Source organism: Orcinus orca, chromosome X (genome assembly GCF_937001465.1).
Source record: "Orcinus orca chromosome X, mOrcOrc1.1, whole genome shotgun sequence".
NCBI classification, from domain to species: Eukaryota; Metazoa; Chordata; class Mammalia; order Artiodactyla; family Delphinidae; genus Orcinus; species Orcinus orca.
This window is the reverse complement of record NC_064580.1, coordinates 102,242,170-102,264,773: the sequence shown is the minus strand read 5'-3', so window position 1 is coordinate 102,264,773 and position 22,604 is coordinate 102,242,170. Positions and strand designations below refer to the sequence as shown.

The following is a 22,604-nucleotide window of genomic DNA, read 5'->3' as shown; positions in this document are numbered from 1 at the left end:
GAGTGGGAGACCTTGGAAAACAAGGGAGGTGCATTTGTGGGAGAAAAGGCAACAATGAAGGGAATCAGAAGAAGTTATTAGAAAAGACGGCTTCTTTTGCTATAATGTGATGATAGCAGCAGGAAGCTTTGGGAATGTTCCTTTTGACGTAAGGGTTTCCTGTATAGTACATATATTTCACATTCCTTCTTTAATCTAAATTGGATTTATCCATTAAGATTAATTAACACGTCTTTCCAGGTAATGCTTTTGGGGAGGTTCAATGCAAATTAAAGAAAAAATTGTATAGATAATTTTACAACGAATCAAAACTGTTTCCCTCCCCACCAAACCAGTCTTGTTTTCCTTATTGCTAAGGCTGATATTCAGTAAGTAGTACCCAGATACCGGTTGTTTATGATCGAGCATCTATTCTGATTAGTTGGTACTCAAATATTCTAAATATCATCCCTGCATATAACTTTATCCAGCCCATTCTTGCCCATCTGCCATCTGGGACTCTGAAGGGAAAGAAGAATCTCAGCCTGGGCCTAAACCAATTTATGCCCCCAAAGACCATTGTGATCACTAATACTGCAACCAGCAGAGGAAGTGCATTCAAAGTGAAAAGGAATAAGAAAATTGGCTTCCCCAAGCTGGACACACCATCAGTATTCACCTCGAATGGCACTTATCATCCGAAGAGAGACAAGACTGGGAGAGAAAGGCTTTAGTTTTCTTATCATCCCTTTGTTCTTCTAACCAAAAGATCCCTTCCTTGTGTCCTGTGATGTTCTCACCTGTGGAAGGAGGCCCAGGAGAAGATGCCTGTTATATCCTCGACCCCCAAAAGTAGCTTGTTTGATCTCTTCCCAGTCTTTTTCTGTGGACGTGCTTTCTCTCTCTGCATTGGTTGTACTTGATGTCAGGCTGTCATTTTAATAAACTAGATAGCGCTAAGGAGAATTTGGTACACTGAATATCTGAGGAGTCCCCCCAAATTTGCCAGCTAATTTCTTAGTGTTTGCTCTCCCTTTGAGAGTACAAAAGCAGATACTCATTTGCTTTTTTTTTCCTAAATGGGAATTTATTTGTATAAGACACTGAATTTCAGCAACATAACATCACAGATTGCTGATGAAAGCTGTCATTAAAGTATCAAATTATGTTAATCACAGCTGAAAGCTGTCATTAAAGTATCAAATTATGTTAATATTGCAGCAGTGAATACCAGGATGTCAATGACAATTGAGAATTATGATGCTTAGAACTGCCTTTAGGATGACCATGAAGGTTGCTTGATTATAGTAGAATAATTTATAGTAATTTATATCAAGGAAACTTAAATGTACACTTGATTATTTTTAAAATAATGTCATTGGTTCTCATAAGCAGTTGAGAAATTTTGTCCTTTTTTGCTTCTCTATCCTTTAAAACTCTAATATAATTATTTGGCTTAACTTCTGTAATGACTCTTTGGAATTTTGGCCAGGGTATATATTCAGATGAAATTAGAGTTCTTTCTACTTATGAGTTTGGGGTTGTTTTTTTTTTTTTTTTTTTTTTTTGCGGTACGCGGGCCTCTCACTGATGTGGCCTCTCCGGTTGCGTAGCACAGGCTCCGGATGCGCAGGCTCAGCGGCCATGGCTCACGGGCACAGCCGCTCCGCGGCATGTGGGATCTTCCCGGACCGGGGCATGAACCCGTGTCCCCTGCATCGGCAGGCGGACTCTCAACCACTGCGCCACCAGGGAAGCCCGAGTTTGGTTTTTTTAATAAGCTTTAAATTCATGTTTTATATTTTAAAATGTAATGTATTCTATTATGTACATGAATTGCATTGTATGTTATATTAATGTACATATTCATTATTTAATATTGTCTAGGCTAAATGATCAGGACTATGCAAGCTGAAGCACTTTTAAGAATTATGACTGAGAATGCATTAAAATGAACTATAATTGAATAATCCTGTATCTTTCCAAAAATTGTTTACCGCTATTCCATCATTTTTGATCTGTTTATATTGTTAACTGTTATTCTAGACTGTGCTTCTGCAATCCTTATAGCCTACAATTAATATTTTTAGCTTTGATTATATGCACTTCATAAAAATTAATTTCCTATTACATATTTTTCTTATCTGAGTCTCATTTAAAATTAATAAGGTTCTAGTAATTTGCTACGTTAATTCAGCAGATATTCTATTTTTAGTTGTATCTATCATCACGTCTTTAATTTATATATTGGTGATAATCGTAGTATTTAACCTTTGCTATATACCTACAGTGTGGTAGCTATTGTACATGAGCTATAGAAAATACTTAGTCTTTGTATCAAGAAGATGACAATTCAGAAGTTTATGAAATACCATTCTCTGGTGATTTTTTTTTAAAGGAAAGAGTAGGCAGCTATCTATATTGACTAAGTAGTCTGTCAAGGATTTTCCAGTCCTGTGCATTTGTATATCTGATATATAGAAGGGATTTTCCAAATGCCCTTAAATACAAGGTAGGTTTTTTTATCCTAGTGTTTTAGTAACTGTTTTCTTATTGAATGAAACTGAAGAAGGAAAGAGGAAGGAACTAAATACCTTGATCCCAGTTCTAAGTTACACAGTTTGGTTTCCGTTAACCTTGGTTTGTATTATATGCTATAAATTTAGATTTAAATTTGGTGACTAACAACCAATGCTATCATTTTGCCCATTTAAAATATACATTCTTTGTTGTTTTTATTTGTAATCATATCAGTAATGATAAGAATCTGCATACTTCGGAAATATATTTGTGTTTTCATCAACTTTTGCTTATCCATATTAGCAAACATCTTCAAAAATGAAAATTGGGACTTCCCTGGCAGTCCAGTGGTTAAGACTCCGCGCTTCCACTGCAGGGGGCGTGGGTTCAATCTCTGGTTGGGGAACTAAGATCCTTCATGCTACGTGGCACGGCCAAAAAAAGAAAAAAAAAACAGTGAAAATTACCCTTGCTCTGGGGAAGGACTATGTCTTACTTACCTTATAAGGTGGACCTACTACCCCAAACAGGAATCCCTTCCACCTGGGGTGATTTGGGCAATGAGGCTTTAACTGTAACTTCATTTACACAACTTAAAATTGTATGAGACACCAACCTGCCACTCCTAAAAGTGGATTAAAATGTATTTATTATTATTATTATTTTTTTTTTTTGCGATACGCGGGCCTCTCACTGCTGTGGCCTCTCCCATTGCGGAGCACAGGCTCCGGACACGCAGGCTCAGCGGCCATGGCTCACGGGCCCAGCCGCTCCACGGCATGTGGGATCTTCCCGGACCGGGGCACAAACCCGTGTCCCCTGCATCGGCAGGCGGACTCTCAACCACTGCACCACCAGGGAAGCCCCGTATTTTTTATTATTAACCAAGGTACTGAACAGTATTAAACTGTGGATTTCAAAAGGCCCATAATTTGTTAATTTATTTTTCCTGGTTCTTTTGTGTTACAATTTATTTTAGGTAGTTTTAAATACATAGCTATTAAGTATAATAACCATTTAAAATCGTTGATGGTTTTTGTGAAGCAAATAGGATGCTTAAAAGAGTTCAAATTCTTCTTGAGTAATAAATCTGTGAAAATAGCAGCATGTGTGTGTGTGTGTGTTGGCCTTAGAGCTTTCAGTGGTATTATATCATAACTGGGCTGTTACTTTATGCAGAGGAGTCATTTCAGCTTTTCAACAGAAAGATGATAGAAGGATCAGCCAGTTTTCTCTTAAGCATCTGCCGGTCTGTTAATAATACAGTTGCATCAATGAGGTTTATGTAACATTCGTGAACACACACCCTGACAAAATTAAGAAAAAAACATTTGAATCCTTTGCCTTTGACCTGTCTCTGTGTTTGTATACACACACACACACACACACAGGCATTTGTATGGTAGGCTTGTTTTTGTGACTTATGCTTTACGTAATATTTGCTGATATGATTTTCCTATTTTCCTTTTGGACCCATCATTTATTAGAGCACTGAAAAGACTTCCTGCTGAAGATAGGCCTCTCCATAGCTTCTCTCCTTTTCATGGCTTCTGTTTTTGGTATATTTTACTCTGTGCTGGGGAAATCTCGGGGGGCTAACGTGGACTCCAGGCAGAGCTACAGTATGCTGAGAGTAAGAGGGTGGCTAAGGAGAACTATGGTGCCAGCCATCAGCATACATACCAAAAACTAAACAAAAGGAATGATTTGATGTGGAAACACCCATTCCAGCCCTCAAGAAGGTGATTTCCTTGCTTCTGTTTAAACATAAATAATATGGAGAATAACTTCACCCTAGGAATAATGGCCCTATGAAATTATCTTCACTATATGCAATAACTTTTAAAGGAATTAAAATGAATCATAGTGATGAATGAAGCCTGTTGACATGAAAGAGACATTTAGGGATCGGGTACTAGAGTTTTTCTGTGTGTGGATCTGCTAGCTGAGTTACTTTTAAGAATCATGACTGAAAAGTGGATTGAGATGGTTCATAATAGAATAACTTTCTATTTTTCCAGAACTTCCATCTGGCCAGAATTTTCTTAGTATCTGGCTGGGGGTGGTGAGGACACATTTTGAGGAGAGAAGAGTAATTATTTTGGCCATAGTCAAGTTATACCATTGTTTCTCAGAGTAACTTTCAATCTACTGACTTGGAATGAGCATTTTCTTTTAGTCACCTTTCTATTGGATTAGGTAAGGGTAGTTTGTGAATTCCCTTTAAATCGTTAATATATGGAGAAAGGAAGCTTTTTTTGCATCTATATGGGCAGTACAAAGCGTATTTACTCTCATTCTAGTACAGGTATTTATGTATCCAGGCGTGAGTGCCATGAAAGTAGTTGGGTTTTAATTTTTTGTAATTGGCTTAATAGGTCACTTTAGACAATTGTGTCGAAGTTGGGCGGATTGCCAACACCTACAACCTGACAGAAGTGGATAAATACGTTAACAGTTTCGTCTTGAAGAATTTTCCTGCATTGCTGAGCACCGGGGAGTTCTTGAAACTCCCTTTTGAACGTCTTGCCTTTGTGCTTTCCAGTAATAGCCTTAAGCACTGCACTGAACTTGAGCTCTTTAAGGCTACCTGTCGCTGGCTACGCCTGGAAGAGCCTCGGATGGACTTTGCTGCAAAATTAATGAAGAACATACGATTTCCACTGATGACACCACAAGAGCTCATTAATTACGTGCAAACCGTGGATTTCATGAGAACTGACAACACGTGTGTGAATCTCCTTTTGGAAGCCAGCAATTACCAAATGATGCCATATATGCAGCCAGTGATGCAGTCAGACAGGACTGCCATTCGGTCTGACACCACTCATTTGGTTACACTAGGAGGAGTGCTGAGGCAGCAGCTGGTTGTCAGCAAGGAATTGCGCATGTATGATGAAAAGGCTCACGAGTGGAAGTCCTTAGCCCCCATGGATGCCCCAAGGTACCAGCATGGCATTGCCGTCATTGGAAATTTCCTGTACGTCGTTGGTGGACAGAGTAATTATGACACAAAAGGAAAAACAGCAGTTGATACAGTCTTCAGATTTGATCCTCGATACAATAAGTGGATGCAAGTTGCATCTTTAAATGAAAAGCGCACCTTCTTCCACCTAAGTGCCCTCAAAGGATACCTGTATGCAGTTGGTGGGCGAAATGCAGCTGGTGAACTGCGTAAGTGTGTGCACTTCTATTAAGCATAGAGACGAATTTCTTTACCCCCAGATTCTTGTCAAATCATAAAATAAGCAGTTTTGTAACATCAAAGACCAAAAAATGTAGCCAGGATTTTATTTTAAACTGTTTTTCTTAGAAAATATCAGAGACCATCTGTACGCCTTATCTGGGCATACATTGTTGGCCATACTACGAATTATTATCTTACAAATATATCAATATGTTGCAGAATGTTTTACTTGTGCAATATCTATGGTTTTCATCTTGAAGGTTCAACTAAAAAGTATGTTCTGCTAATTTAAATTCTAATAGTATCTTGGACAGAAGTTTGGCATGTTCCCTCATTTTCCATTTTAAAAGCCCACATAATAGTTTACTGAACAGGTTAAAATTCTTCCTTACAGAGCACGGACTTTCATAGTTGCTTCTTTTACGTAATCTGTTACCTACCACAGGCCACAGAGTAAGATGATTTTCTTATCTACTAAGTGTTCAGAGTTCAATATTATCCAGAGTTTATTTACTGTGAGTATTATGATAGGTAACTATTAGTCTCAAAAATCATTCTCTCTTGGTGAAATACGAAACGGTTTTCTTCACTGTAAACTGATCTGGTAAGCTTTATTATATGATGGTCCCTTCTTCCTAATCTAAGATCAGCGACAAGTACAGTTAACATAGACCAATACTTTGGCTACATAAATTAACACTAATTTTGATATTTTAGATAAAATTGGAACAAGGTGGCTGTCCAAGAAGTCAGAAAGACCACATTTTATGTCATGTGTTACATATCTGTCATTACCATCATTGTTTGGTAACAATGGGTAACACCCATCTTCCTTTATTCTCTGTTCGAAATAGAGTCCCTGTAGTTGAACGGTATTCCAGGTTCCATAATGCTGGAGAAGTTTAAAATATTGGCATTGGCTCTGGATAAATTCAGAGTAATTATCAGAATCTTTTTCTTCAGTATTCTAAAAAATAAAAGGTAGTCTAATGGATTTGAGAATAAGCAGTTTATTGGAGACAAAAAGAGCTGCTCTCAGCTCTTAAACTTTTCAGCTTATCAAGCTCTTTCTTGTTCGTGACATGGTCTTTTTTTTATATATATCCTTATTGGAGTATAATCGCTTTACATTGTTGTGTTAGTTTCTGCTGTACAACAAAGTGTATCAGCTATACGTATACATATATATACCCATATCCCCTCCCTCCTGAGCCTCCCTCCCACCCTCCCTATCCCACGCCTCTAGGTCGTCACAAAGCACCAAGCTGATCTCCCTGTGCTATGCGACTGCTTCCCACTAGCTATCTACCTTACGTTTGGTAGTGTATATATGTCCATGCCACTCTCTCGCTTTGTCACAGCTTACCCTTCCCCCTCCCCGTGTCCTCAAGTCCATTCTCTAGTAGGTCTGCGTCTTTATTCCCGTCTTGCCCCTAGGTTCTTCATGACCACTTATTCTTTTTTTTTTTTTAGATTCCATATATATATGGAATACCATCTTTGTTTTTCTCTTTCTGACTTACTTCACTCTATATGACAGACTCTAGGTCCAGCCACCTCATTACAAATAACTCAATTTCGTTCCTTTTTATGGCTGAGTAATATTCCATTGCATATATGTGCCACATCTTCTTTATCCATTCATCTGTCAGTGGACACCTAGGTTGCTTCTGTGTCCTGGCTATTGTAAACAGTGCTGCAATGAACATTGTGATACATGTATCTTTTTGAATTATGGTTTTCTCAGGGTATATGCCCAGTAGTGGGATTGCTGGGTCGTATGGTAGTTCTGTTTGTAGTTCTCTAAGGAACCTCCATACTTTTCTCCCTAGTGGCTGTATCAATTTACATTCCCACCAACAGTGCAAGAGGGTTCCCTTTTCTCCACACCCTCTCCAGCATTTATTGTTTCTAGATTTTTTGATGAGGGCCATTCTGACCAGTGTGAGGTGATACCTCATTGTGGTTTTGACTTGCATTTCTCTAATGATTAGTGATGTTGAGCATCTTTTCATGTGTTTGTTGGCAATCTGTATGAGTGACATGGTCTTAATGTTACTGATGTTTCCTACCCATTTTTTTTTCCCCTTTGTTGTCACAGTGAAATTTTTTCTAATGTCAGACTTTCCAGATTGTTGGACTAGCTGTCAGGATCATGAACCACACAAGTTTCCCAATATATTTTAATAATCAGACTTTTAAAAGCACTTGACACATTAATACCCTTAGTGTAGAATTGTCATTTCCTCAGTCAACCCACACACATTATTTTCATGTTATTATACTATTTTAAATTTATGGTGTCTGGAAAGAACCAGAAGATGCAAGTAGTGACTTGACACTTTCTTAGAAAAACCACTTATGTAAGTTCATCTTTACAAGTTTACAAATTATAGGTCATTAGCCCTGGCAGTCAGTGGTCATTTTGAAACTTCTTTTCTCTAAGGAAATAGCTCCATTTTTCAGTCACTGCTTGCTTGGTAATGTTATCACCTCTGTTAATATGCAGCTATTAAGTTTTCAATATATTGTTCCTAATATTTATATTCTGAGAATTTATCATCTTCAGGCCAAGGAGAGTTGTTATGTAAGACTGAGGCGCTAGAGGCTTCCTTCTTCTGACTTAATCCTTACCCTGTTTGAGTTCTTCCCACGTTATGCTCAATTGGAAACAAGAAGTAGACTACCCCGTTGGGCAAGCGGCTGGCTTCCTTGCTCATGACCTTCAGAAATCACCCCTTTAATGTCTTATTAAAAACAGTCTTCTGTGTTTCAGTTTGAAAGTGACAGGATACAAGAGAATCATGCTTTTCATGAGCTGTTCCTAAATTTGTAATAACTGTTTGATTATATTTAGACTTTAAAAACACAATCGCCCAGAGCTTAAACCTAAGGATAATGATTTAAATATTCTAAAAAAATACTCCCCGTCTAGATGGTAAACAGAGGTCCATTTTTATCTTAATTCATAAACTGTGTTTTCACAAATAAATGTATGATTATAATATAGACACAAACCCTCAATACCGAAGGACAACTATAATTCCATCTAGAGGGCAACTATTTGATATTTCTTTCCGTTTGAAATTTTCTCCTAGAATCTATAACCAACTAAGCTTTTGTAGAAGATAATTGCTTCCCTTGAAATCAGCATACCCAGAAAATCCATTCTGTGCTGCATATTTGAAGTTAAAATATATTGGAAGTTTGTTTTAAAAAATCATGTGATTGACTTATTAAGTACACTCCAATATAGAGTCTTGATTCCAGGAGAACCTTCAGGCCCCAAAGAGTCATTATATAAAACCAAGTAGCAAGCAGGTTCGTTTTGTTTTGTTTGTTTTCCGCCTGACCCACGCTACCCCTTTGAGTTCCTCCTATTTTACACCCATGTGGGGATATGAAGTAGGCGGGTCCGTCTCGTCACATTCTGTATCGTTGAGGTAACGAATCGTGATGTAACCACCCTGATTACCTCCCCAAAGAAGAACATGAATGTGTTCTTCTGAATTCTGTTTATAATGTTTCTCCTTGTGTAAATAAGAAGAGGATATGTGTCAGTTGCCCTTTGTAATTTTCTTAGACCCATTAGTTTGGCAGAATAGTAGATTTTGGTTCTAAAGAAATGCTTGCTTATACTTCTGAATGTTCCAGCGAGGCAGGGTTTTTAACATTTCTCATGTTCCATAAGCGTTTTTTAATGGCATCCCCTCCCTCCACCCAACACTAACATCTGTTGTAATAACATTCCATCTTAACTGATTATGTTGACATAGTCATATGTCTATGTAAATAGAGAAGGGGAGTAGGAATGGGTGTCAGGAAAACGGGATTGATGGGAAAATCATTTCACAGTTTAACAGGTTCATTAGTACCAATACACCATTTATTCTTCATACACACAATAACCATTGCCTGTATATAATGATGAAAAGAAAACAGTGGCAGTGTTTGCAAGACATTTTAGATCATTTTAATGCATTTAGCCTTTTAAAATCTTGCCATGGAGTGTATGGACCCAAGCCCATAGTACATAAAAACGATACTGTTAGAGTGTGTGTGAGCCTGGCTTATTGCTGAAATATAATTCCTTAGAAATGCTACTTTCCTTTGACACTGGGTACAGTGGGAAACTGGGGAAAGCTTAGAGTAGCTGTCACTTAAGTGAAAAAGGGGTCAGTTATTTCTGGTATCTTTCAAAATTGTCATATAAGAAATTGATCTTCCATTGAGGTTTTCTGTATTGAGGAGAAATATGACAGCTCAGATATCTTTCACTTCAGTTAAATAAGTCAGGATTTCAAATAATGAACTAACTTATAGAAAACGTGTTAGATTTTTCCAAATAAATGTACAATAAAATTACTGAAATTTATCAAATGCATCCATATCCCTTAATGGATTTGCAGTTTATTAAGCGACATATTACCAACTGGCACTCTAGGATTCTAGAGACCATCCCCTCTTTGTGGGAGCCATTATTGTCCAAATGGTTTTCTTCAGGACTAATCTCTTTCCTAACCTCAAATAACAAGTAAGTTCCACGTCATCCCTTGTGTGCGATTCTGAACTCCAGTGGAATCACCTGAGAAAATAAGAGTCCCTGATGAGTAATGTGACATAACCAACCGAAGTGCAATTCTTAAATTAGGGAGGGTCTCTAATTTAAATACTAGGCCACCAGACTACTGAAGGTGGTTCTCTAGAATAGGGATCAGAAAACTGATCCCTATTGCCAGAAAGGAAATCTTTTTGGCTTTGCAGGCTGTAGGATCTCTGTCACAACTAATCAGCTCCGCTGCTGTATTATGAAAGCAACTATAGACAATTTATTTATAAACAAATGAGTGAAGTTGTGTTCCCATAAAGCTTTATATATGAACACTGAAATTCGAATTCCATATAATTTTCATATTTCACAAACTATTCTTCTTTTGATATGTGTTTCCAACTCGTTAAAAATGTAAAAGCCATTCAGATTTTTATCCTGTTGGCCATACAAAAGCAGACGACGTACTGGATTCGGCTTACAGGCTGTAGTTTGCCTGACCTCCCCTGTTCTAGATTTTCCCAATTACCTCATTACCATTCCTACCTGTCACAGACTGTGATGGACTCACTGCTTTGTGGCTCCAACTCCTTGATGCTCATCCCGTGTCCCCTCCCCCTATCAAGGTGGTTGGCACTAGCATCTCATTGCCTTGTAAATGTGGAAAATAGAACTAAGGGCATGTATCAATATATAGACTTGTTAGTTAGATATATTCTATTTTAAAACTAAATATATTGATTTACTAATAACAATCCTGCATGGAGACAATAAAGATTAAATGATGGGAAAAGCTAAAGGAGATGGGTTATCTAGCTGGAAGAAGACAAGTTTAGGGATGATGAACTATTATATACTTGTTGTGTTACTGGTGATTAATAACCATCTTACATTTCAGGGACCCCTGTATGAGAAAGTATAGATGGATTCTTATAACCCCCATTACCAAAAAAATGCAGTTAACTCAGTGATAGAAGAACAGCATTATCTTTCTACATAGGAAAATTTTAATAATCGTAAAGAGTGAATAGCTATTCAGATTCTAGCTCCCTATAAAAAAATAAGAGGAAACTAATGCAAACTGCATCAGAACAGATTGAATTAGGCGCAAAGAAAGAGTGTAACAGTCTAGAAATTTCAAAGGTCAAGGCAGAATTCTTCATTAAGAAAAGCACAGAACTGGAGTAAAAGCTACCTTTGACATCAAATAGATGGAAAGAAGTCTTTAAAACCCTTCTGATAGGATGTGTGATTAGACTACATTCTTTTATCGGATAAAACCCTACCATTAATGATATACATTCAGGAGGATTTTGCTTGTCGATTAGGCAAAAGTCATGCTGAAGGCAAATGGAACTGAACATTCAAGAAGACATCCAGGACTTCCCTGGTGGCGCAGTGGTTAAGAATGCTCCTGCCAATGCAGGGGACACGGGTTTGAGCCCTGGTCCAGGAAGATCCCACATGCTGCAGAGCAACTAAGCCTGTGTGCCACAACTACTGAAGCCCGCACACCTACAGCCTGTGCTCTGCAACAAGAGAAGCCACCGCAATGAAAAGCCCGTGCACCACAACGAAGAGTAGCCCCCGCTCGCCGCAACTAGAGAAAGCCCGTGCGCAGCAACGAGGACCCACCGCAGCCAAAAATAAATAAATTAAAAAAAAAAAAGAAGACATCCAGTGACTGAAAATAGTCACAAACAGTATTGGAGCAAACAATTTTAGTTTGTCATTAATTGTGGAAATAGCCCTTATTTGGGGGCAAGATTTTGCAGGATCTTGCTACCTGATGGGAAGGTTTAGAAGATATAGAGTTGGTAAGGGTCCAAGCCTGAAGCAATGAACAAAAATAACAAGAGATTAAAAAAGAGAACAGTTAAAAGCCTTTGAAATAAGACTGAAAATTCGAAACTAAAGTAGAAAAGGAAATCAGTAAAGGGATACGAGAAGTGGTATAATACAGGTGTTGTTAGAGGAGAAATAAGGAGTTCATGTAGTGAATTTGATGAAATGAAGTTATTGAAGAGAGTAGAAAATTAATCTCTCTCTCTCTCTAGTTTTGCCTGTTCTCACATTACTGTTGTTTTCTTAATAGGAAAACTTGTTCAAAGGATGATTCATCAATTAGGATTGCATTTGGCTGCAAGTAGCCAAATTTTATTCCGGTGGCTTGATCAAATAGCCCCACTCAGTATCCTCCTGCTTCCGTTCCATTGCCTACAACTGTATCATATCATCAATTCCAGCTTCAAGGGAACCTGCTCATTTGAATTTTATTTTGAGTTGGGCACAGTGCTTTCCTGAGCAGTGTTGTGGTTCTGTTAGTAAGAAAAAAGCAGGGTTAGTGGAGACAAGCATTTGGGTTAGCAAGTGGCAACGTCTGCAATAAATAGTATAAACTTTTCAAATCAGTCTAGATGTTGTACTTTTGACCAGAGTCCTCCTAACATCCCTATTGTTTTTCTGCCTTTTAAAAAAGATCACATTTTCTATCTGTCTGGACTGTCATTGTTCTAGTCTTGAGGTTATAACAGATTGATATTTAAGTAAGATGAGGCCTCAGATACTTTATGTTAAAGATGATAAATTTGTTACTGAGAGGAAGTACCCCTGATAAAAATCTGAACTTCATATTATGCTGCTAATCATCTTCAAGTTAAGAGCAGTACTGGCTACAACGGTATTGGGTGGTTATATACAAGCTATTGGCTTTAATGTGTAAATACTGAAAAATTATCGTCAGTGTCCATTTTGTAGTCTGGATATAAAATAAAGCAATAGGCATCAAAACATACACCAGGCAGTGTGCATACTTTCATTTTCAACTTAAAATTTTGCTTCATATCTGTTAACCTTTGTTTCCTATATGGTGTATCATATAGAATCAAAGTGTTTTTCTTCCTTGTGATGTTTTTCATCTTTTCTTCCCACATGTGTAGAGCAAAGAAATGGGAGAAATGTCAAATTATAAAGATGTAACAAGATCCTAGAAGAAAAGAAATCCTAGTGATTTCTTTTTTTTTTTTTTTTTTTTGCGGTATGCGGGCCTCTCACTGTTGTGGCCTCTCCTGCTGCGGAGCACAGGCTCTGGACGCGCAGGCTCAGCGGCCATGGCTCACGGGCCCAGCCGCTCCGCGGCATGTGGGATCTTCCTGGACCAGGGCACGAACCCGTGTCCCCTGCATCGGCAGGCGGGCTCTCAACCACCGCGCCACCAGGGAAGCCCAATACTAGTGATTTCTGCAGCAACAGAAATGTTACCTTATTATATTACGTAGCTCATCTGATGTAACATGTATCAATGGTTCATATTATTAACATAGCGTCAATAATTAATATGTGACCCCCAAAGAATATCTCATAGCTATAATAGAAATGTTTCAGTTATTTGGATATTATTATTGTTCCACCTAAAAGGAAAAATAATTAATTGCTAAATTTGAAATTATAAATCATTTTTAAAAATTCATTCATTCTTTCCTTTTATTTTTTAAACAACAGCTACAGTAGAATGTTACAATCCAAGAACAAATGAATGGACCTACGTTGCCAAAATGAGTGAGCCCCACTATGGCCATGCTGGAACTGTGTATGGAGGCGTAATGTATATTTCAGGTAAATAATTGCAAAGGCAATTAATGTAATACATAGACTTTTGGCTATGTCGCCATCTTTCCATCTGGTGTTAATAATAATCCTGGAAATGGATAACCAAAATATAATTTGTATTGATTTTAGAATATATTTTGTGTGTACATTTGCTTATGAATCCTTTGGCATTTTATAAGTTTATAAGACTAGCGGCAAACCAATCCTACTGTAGATACCTTACTTAGAAGAAATTGGAAAGCTTTCAGCTTCTCCAGCTTGCCTTTCAGTCCCCATACCCTGTACTCCAATAACTCGGTACTCTAATAACCACCATTCATATTCTCTATAACAACATTTAATTCATTTTTATTCAGAATTTAGCTAAACTCTATGAGGAAATATATCATTATGTAACATATAAGCTCTACTGTGCATAAAACTTGCTACCAATATACACATAATGCATAATAATGTTCATTCTCTCATTTAGTGCAACCCATAATATATGTTTCTCTTGTCCTTAGCATTATAATGGGTTCTACTGTGGTGTCATTGCATAAATAATTCTGTGTTGATTACCTGTATTTTGGCCATATGCACATATACTTTTCTGATAAAAAATTCTGAAACAGTTGCAGTTTGCTCAGTGTCCCAGTAACAGCTTTCGTTCTCAAACTGTTGGTGTTCAAATCATCCTTCCGTAGAATTTACAAAGGAGTCTTATTTTAATGTAATGTTCACTTCAGGTATTGAAATTTTATTCCGTTATTCAGGTTCTTACCATTTGGCCCTGACACAGTCTACCTCTGACAGTTTTCCCCCTTTTGAAGGCCTGCCAGTGTCAGGCCAGCAGTTACGCTATTAGAGAACAAAGGCGATAAGGTGATGTTTGTGGTCTGAGTCTCTGAACGCTGCCTTATGAAATCTCTAACGAAGAAGGATCAGGGAAAGGCCTGTAGTGTATGATTGGCAGGTTTCTGGTGTTAAATATATGAGCAACTATGGGACGTCTTATATTGAAAGAGCCATCCACTAATCAATGATTTACACCATCCACCTATTTTACGTGTGTAGCTGCTATGCCATTATAAGGAGAGCTCCAGGTCTTCTGGGGAAAAGAAATGACATTCGAATGGTTCTAGTGGGGCTTTGGCATAACTAGGATACGTTGCACAAATGACCTTCCCAGTCAAGAGTAGGCTAGGAACCACAGCTGAGTTTCAAACCAAAGAGCACTGTTTTGCTTGCTGACAATTCAGTGAAGTACAGAAAAAATATCTAAAAGCAGAAAAAAAAATCGATTGCCATCTGGCCACCAGACGTAGAGCTCTGAATGATATGGCTAAAGATTAGTTTAGTTTTCTCCCTAATCTGCAGAATATATAGTCTGATCCTTTCATTGTACAGGCTGATTTAGATGTGCTCTAAGAATATCCTTTGTAGATGATATAGACTCAATTGAGCGACAACGAATTGCTGTACATGCAAAATTCCATATATATTCAGCATTCTAATTCTTTAGCTTTTTAAGAGAGGACATTACCCACCCTCACCCTACCCACCCAAAACTCTACAAAAATAATCAGTTCCGAACATTCGTCTAAGCTTGTACATTTGCACAATACTTTCGACTTTTCCGAAGCACTGTGATTTATTTCAGTTCATGGTCACAATCCTAATGAGAGAGCTAGAGTGGACATTCTTATCTGAGAAATGAGGAAACGGGCACCTAGGCTTTAAAGTGCCCTAGCCCTGTGCTCAGCACCCAGAGGGTGCTCGCTGAAGGGCAGCAGAAGTGAATGATGCTTTGTAGTTGGGATTTCCTGTAAACCCAACTCTAAGAGTGGCCAAAATATATTTTCATTCTGTAAAGCCTCTTAAATCCCATGGGTCTCTGTCTGAGAAAGTCATTACAATAATATAAGCTGCATTTTTGTTCTTTAAGGAGATGAAAATGTTATTTTCTTTATTTTTAATCCAGAGAAAGTATAGCAGGGAGACATTTATAAGAACAAGGTTGATAAGCTCTAAAATGTCATAATACCTGGTTAGACGTTAATTATCTGTGACCTGTGACAGAGAGTCTCCTATTTACTTTTGCATTTTTATAATAATCTGTTTACCCCATGCCTGTAATTTTCATTCTCTAGGAGGAATTACTCATGACACTTTCCAAAAGGAGCTCATGTGCTTTGACCCTGATACTGACAAATGGATCCAGAAGGCGCCAATGACCACTGTCAGAGGTCTGCATTGCATGTGTACAGTGGGAGAAAGGCTGTATGTCATTGGTGGCAATCACTTCAGAGGAACAAGCGATTATGATGATGTCCTAAGCTGTGAATACTACTCACCGATCCTTGACCAGTGGACCCCAATTGCTGCCATGTTAAGAGGGCAGAGTGATGTTGGGGTCGCTGTCTTTGAAAATAAAATCTACGTGGTTGGTGGGTATTCATGGAATAATCGTTGTATGGTAGAGATAGTGCAGAAATATGATCCAGATAAAGATGAATGGCATAAGGTTTTTGATCTCCCAGAGTCCCTGGGTGGCATCCGAGCTTGCACACTCACAGTTTTTCCACCTGAAGAAACCACACCATCACCTTCTAGAGAGTCCCCTCTTTCTGCACCTTAAGATCGTCCCTACAACTAAGATGCTGTAGTCCTATCTTTGCAACGTGTCATGGATTCTCTTCTTTTGCCCTCCCCCTTAAGTAGTGTATGTTAGGATTAGCCTCCAGTAATTGATACAAATATTGGAAAAAAGACGACATTGATGTTCTTTGTGCTGTTTGTTTGGTGGTAACAAAACCATTCTGGAAATGTATCCCATAGAAGCTGATGTTTAACATACGAGGAGAAAAAAAAAAAAAAAAAAAGCAAGGCAAAGTATTGTCTATAAGATGTTTCTGCAGTACTTTTTTGATGCCGTGTACTGGGTGTAAGGTATTTGTCATCTTACATTAGAAAGCCCAATAAACCAAGTTGAAGGTGGATTATAGTAAATGTACAACTGTGCTAACTAGGCTTCAAAGTAAAAAGTTTTCCTTTCATCTTTGACTGTGAGATGTGAAAGGGAGGTAGCCCGCTCCAACAGGAAACAATAGACAAAAGGTTGCCAACTCGCATGAGCTACCTCCCTCTTTTCATAAAGTATTTTTGACATATCTGTCAGCCCACCTGTCTGTGGGGTACATTGAGAACACATCGAGTTTCTTAGACACACAGGAGAAAGAATAATTATAATTCACGAATATTAATTTAAAAAAACAGCATGACCCCTCAACTTGTAAGCAAGGCTTTGGGGTTTTTTAAGTGTGTATAAATATAGACACACACATATATCAAATAGAAGAATTTTAAAAACTGAGTAGCACGTCAAACAAATGCAAAAAAGAAAACTTTGAAATTTCTTCCAAAAAGCAGCTTCCATTAAAATGGAAATTCAGTATGCACGTACTGAACGCATGTAGGTAGAATCATACTGAATTTAGGCGAATAAGGGCTAGAAATTTTGAGCAACTCAATTTGTCATTTGGCCAAATTTTTCCTTCCAAAACTGTAATCTCCACCTTCTCCTTTGCTGTTGAGGTAACTTACATATTATATGTATTCTGTATACTCAGTTCATAAGATTATTTAGCACAAAGTATAGCAGCTCCACCTGGTGAGAGCTCCTTTCGCTCAGTGAATTCCACTTCCATGTTTTATTTTTTTTGTTCAATAAAAACATTTAATGTCGCTTTGGTGTGAGGTATCCTGTTCTTGTCTGAGTTGGCTTCCTTTGGCTTCCTTTGATTAAATACCTTTCTTTTTTTTTTTTAGTATGCCAAGATCCAAATGATCAGAACTTAAGAGTACTGAACAGCTTGGATTAATGAATACTAATGACTTTCATTCAAGGAAGAAAAGAATTTGACCAGGTCAAACTTCATTGGTGAAAACTCATTGTTGGTTGTCTTTGAGGAATTAGTTTGTAGAAGATGCTAACTGACCCCTCTCCATCCCCACAGGGTAATATATGTCTAAACCACAAGAGCAGTGAAATTTCTGAGGTCGGTTTCCCGGATCTTCCAGAAGATCCATCTTGCCTAATGAGAAGGGATTGTGTAAGATGACTTAAGAGATCTGTTCTCGACCGAAAAAATGTTTTTGTAAGAGATTGATAATTATGTTAGGGCCGTATGTTTGACCTTTCCTACTTTATCTGCAAATGACCCGATTAAATCTGAACCAAAAATTTCGAGCTTTTCCAAACCAACTAGAGTGTTGCCAAAGTTCTTATCTAGTGGAGAATTGGCAGTGCCCATGTCACTGCCTCTGTCTTGAGTTAATCATAGTGAAGAAAACAATTTTCCCATCAGTGGTACTTTTGAATGTTAGGAGAAGCCTGGTTTGAATTTGAAAGACCCTCTTTGGCAAGATTGTTCTTAAGTCAGAGAAACTGGTCACGTGATTTCAGTCGTCTGCTTATAGGCAGGTCAGATTCAGCCATTTGCAGAGAGTTAACACCCTCCTGAACATGGGAACATGTACAGGACAGACTAATGGTCCCACCACAGTCCAGTATGGGTGTTCCTGGTCAGGCGGCTCTCCTCCAAGCAGCAAAGGTTTTTTCCATCTTGTGGCTTCTTCTGCCTCTTGGGTCCTCGGAATCTTCTCCATTCAGTCAGCAGAAGAAAAATGGAACTTTGCAGGTATGAGGGCTGTCGGGCTTGAAAGAGGCATGCATCACTTCTACCCACGTTCTGCTGTCCGGAAGTCAATCCTGTGTCCACACAGAAGCCCAAAGGGGACTGGAAAATAGCAGATAGCCGCGTGCCCAGAAAGAAGAGGAAACAGGGCTGGTGATCCGGTCGCAGTTTGCCACAGGGAATAACAAAGCACAAGGTTCCGTTTGACAGCTTACCTTTTCTGCATCCAGGCCATATGTTATTTAGAATAACAATTCATGTCATGCAAGTGCTGTTATTAAACAATTCCAACAGCTGGTAAATTATTACACATTTTCCTTCACAGTGAATAACAATTTTTCTTTATAAAAAATCTCGGACAGTCATTAGTTGGCTCTACAAGCATTTCTCCCATTTGCCTTTCTTAGGTTCTTGATCTACTTGAAAAAGGAGCTACTGAATACATTAAATCTCAAAAGGTTCATCATTTCCCTTCCTGGTCAAGGTTGGTAGAGTGGGGAAGATGAAAGAAAACAGCTACTTTGCCTGTTTCTAGAATTAAAAAAAAATTCAGCTCATAATCAGGTTTGCCCTGAAAAGTAAAATGATGACCTGAACCTGTTTCCTCTCTAATATTACTTTAGAGACTTAACAATATATAAGTATGTATTGTTTCCTTGCAAGTTGCTAAAATAATTCCCTCCCATTATACCCAGAGAGAATGCCCCCATAGGGCAAGTAAGTGGTGTTGTATTTCATTAGTTCAACTGTGACTTTTTTTTTTTCCATTTCAAGGGCCTTTGTGTATTGCCCACCCCCCCAAGAATGGTAAGTAGACTTCCTCATGTGGAAAGTTGGCCCTGCCTCTAATTTTATTCTTGGCCATTGTGTCTTATTTTCAAGGCACTAGACCTTAGGTTTAGTCCTTTCCACATCAGAGATCTCTTGGAGTATGCGGGCAGGAAAGTAAATGTGAAACAAGTCCACAGGGATTAACGGAATTTTATTTTAAATTGGTCAAATCATGTAGTATTTTACAACTCTTGGTAATTATAAAAAGGCAAAATACAGAAAAATTGGTAAATACAAGAAAGAAGAGAAGTCATTCATCTCCCCCCATATCAGTAACGATTGCTAAATGCGAGTAGATTGGTTTTACACAATTATCAGAACGTTACAGGTTGGCCAACGTCTTCTGTAAAAATCAGTAAATATTTTAATCTCTGTGGGCCGTTGGTCTCTGTGGCAACTACTCATCTCTGATGTTGTAGTGCAAAGATGTCGATAATGTGTAAATGAATGAGTGAGGATGTGTTCTAATAAAAGTTTAGGACACTGAAATTTGAATATCCTATAATTCTCACATAGTATAAAATATGACTCCTCTTTTGAGTTTTCAGCCATTTAAAAATTGTTAGCTCCTGGGCCATAGAAAAACAGACCATGGACCAGACTTGGTCCATGATCTGTAGTTTGCTGACTCCTGCATTACAAGAGTGCGTTTCATTATCATTCACTTATTCTTTTTAAAAAAAATTAATCAATTCGTTTATTTTTAGCTGCTTTGGGTCTTCGTTGCTGCGTGAGGGCTTTCTCTAGTTGTGGTGAGCAGGGACTACTCTTTGTTGCGGTGCGCGGGCTTCTCATTGCAGTGGCTTCTCTTGTTGTGGAGCACGGGCTCTAGGCGTGCAGGCTTCAGTAGTTGTGGCACGGGAGCTCAGTAGTTGTGGCTCGCGGGCTTTAGAGTGCAGGCTCAGCAGTTGTGACGCACGGGCTTAGTTGCTCCGTGGCGTGTGGGATCTTCCCGGAAAAGGGCTCAAACCCGTGTCCCCCGCATTGGCAGGCGGATTCTTAACCTCTGCTCTACGAGGTAAGCCCCCCATTTATTCTTTCAAGAAACATTTACTGTGAATGTATTTTGTATCAGTCAATGAAGAGTCCTAGGGTCTACAAAGATGAATAAACTGAATCCCTGCCCTCAAGGAGCTCAGTCTAATTGCGTAGATAGATGCTTACAACGTAGTGTGCTGGAGGCTAGGAGGGGTGTCTAAAAAAGCCACATCTGAACAAGTCACAAAAATAGATGTTTATAAAATGAATGCCTGGGACTCGAGTGCCTGCATTAATAAGATACAACTTTTCTTGCCACAAAGCTATAAATAAAAGAATACGCATAAGGAAGGGGCAGCCAGTCCATGAAAGCCTAGCTCCTGCCCCCTGATCAACTTGATCTAATTACCCCAACTCCCAACTTGCTGGTTCTGTGCTAAGTAGGGTCACACACAACGTGTCCTTTAAAATACTCTGTAACCAGCAGAGTACAGGATGGGATATTTAACAAGACTTTCCTAAAATCTCTGTGCGTCAATATGTTTTTTTACTGCAAGTAACAGAAATCCCCAACTCTAACAATAAGGAAATGTGTTTTCTCACAGAGCTGCAAAGCCCACTGGAGATAAAGGAGGCCCCAGGCAAGATGTACTTAGCTCAGTGTCATCAAACTCCCAGGTTGGTTTTTTTTTTTTTTTCCTCATATCCCCACTCTGTTTGCAACAGCATTTGTAAACACTGTGTTTCGCCAGTAGCGTCCCTTGTTCACATCCACAGAGAGAGAAAACCTCTCCCTCAATCATGGAATTTAAATTCTCTTTAGTCTGATGGAGGCAACCCAGGACATATGATTCTCGTGGCCCTGTTGCCAGGGGAATGCGGTGCATGGATTGGCTTAGATTAACTATCTTACATGAAATTGTTGTTGGGGAATTAACCATAATACCCTCCTCTCTCAGGAAGAACAAGAAGGAAACATGGAGAAGGAAATTTAGCTAATTGGACCGACTGGTTCACTTTGTCCCAAATCAGTCTAGGCTTTTTCTAGGTTCATGTTTTTCAAAGTCTGGGTCACAACCTATTAGTACAGAAATTCCCAAAGTGTGGTCCAGGCAACCTGGTGTCCTGAGACTCTTTCAGGGAATTCATGAGGTCAAAACTATTCTCATCATAACACTAAGCTCTCATTTGCCTGTTTCACTGTCATTCTCAAGTGTACAGTGACATTTTCCAGAGGTTGAAGGACACACGGTGATGCCATTACTCTGTCAGGTAATAGGATATGAGTTTGTGTATTCTTGTATTTTAAAAACCCTCAGGGAGTTCTCTGATGGTCCAGTGGTTAGGACTCGGTGCTTTCACTGCCGTGGCCCCGGGTGCAATCCCTGGTCGGGGCCAAAAAACAAAAGCAAAAAAACCTCTCATTGTTCGTTTCTAATACAGTAAACATCAATAGCTATAACTCACATAAACACAACCTCTTTGGTATCCTCAAATTTTAAGAATGTATGGGAGTCCTGAGACCCAAAAGTCTGAGAACTACTGAGTTGTAAGATCAATTTTAGAAACATTTTTTACAGAAATGGAATAAAAACTAGAGTGTGCCGTACATCATAAATGTAAGTATTGTTTTGTGAAGTTTTCTTTGATTATGTATATGTGTTTATATATACACATGCATTTAATCAAAAGAAAAAAATTCACAAAACAATACTTATATATGTGTGTGTGTGTGTGTGTGTGTGGTTACAATATAAGTAAAATGTTCTAATGTGGGACCTGATCAAAAATGGTTGAAAGCACTGCTCATTGGTCCTGAGCATACTCCATGTAACAAAGGCCCTCTTCCCACCATTCCCTCCACCACCAAGGAACACACTCAAGTCTCCTGGGTTGTTTAAAGTCCTGACACCAAAGAGCGAGGGCCCAGCAGATACATCACCTAAGGTTTGATTTCTCAGTTCTCATGTCTTATCTGAAAATGTACCCGTTCCCTCAGTGATTAAACCCAGGCAGCCACAACCACCTATAAGGTCTGCCCTAGGCTGGTAGGAATTTGCACCAAAACCACATTAGACGGCAACACACACTCTGAATGTAGCGTAAGTGGCACACAATCATGGCAGCAGGCCATGATTTTGATTCGTCACACAAATCTCTTCACGAAGGTGTTTCTCAAAAGGAACAGTAGCTGTAATAGACATTAATAAATATGGAAAGCAGGGACTTCCCTGGCGGTCCAGTGGTTACGACTCTGCGCTTCCATTGCAGG

The 22,604-nt window shown here is 38.7% G+C and overlaps 1 protein-coding gene across 10 annotated transcripts in view; it reads left to right on the top strand.

The window, feature by feature from the left end:
- KLHL13 (kelch like family member 13) overlaps nt 1-17,570 on the top strand; it is a 184,586-nt gene extending 167,016 nt beyond the window's left edge. For all 10 annotated transcript variants that reach the window (XM_049704680.1, XM_033415468.2, XM_049704682.1 and 7 more), the window contains 3 exons: nt 4,878-5,673; nt 13,737-13,850; nt 15,977-17,570. In XM_049704680.1, the coding sequence (XP_049560637.1) occupies nt 4,878-5,673; nt 13,737-13,850; nt 15,977-16,464 (1,398 nt within the window). In that variant the 3' untranslated portion in view covers nt 16,465-17,570. The remainder of the gene's footprint in view (nt 1-4,877; nt 5,674-13,736; nt 13,851-15,976) is intronic.
- Nucleotides 17,571-22,604: the final 5,034 nt, after the last annotated feature.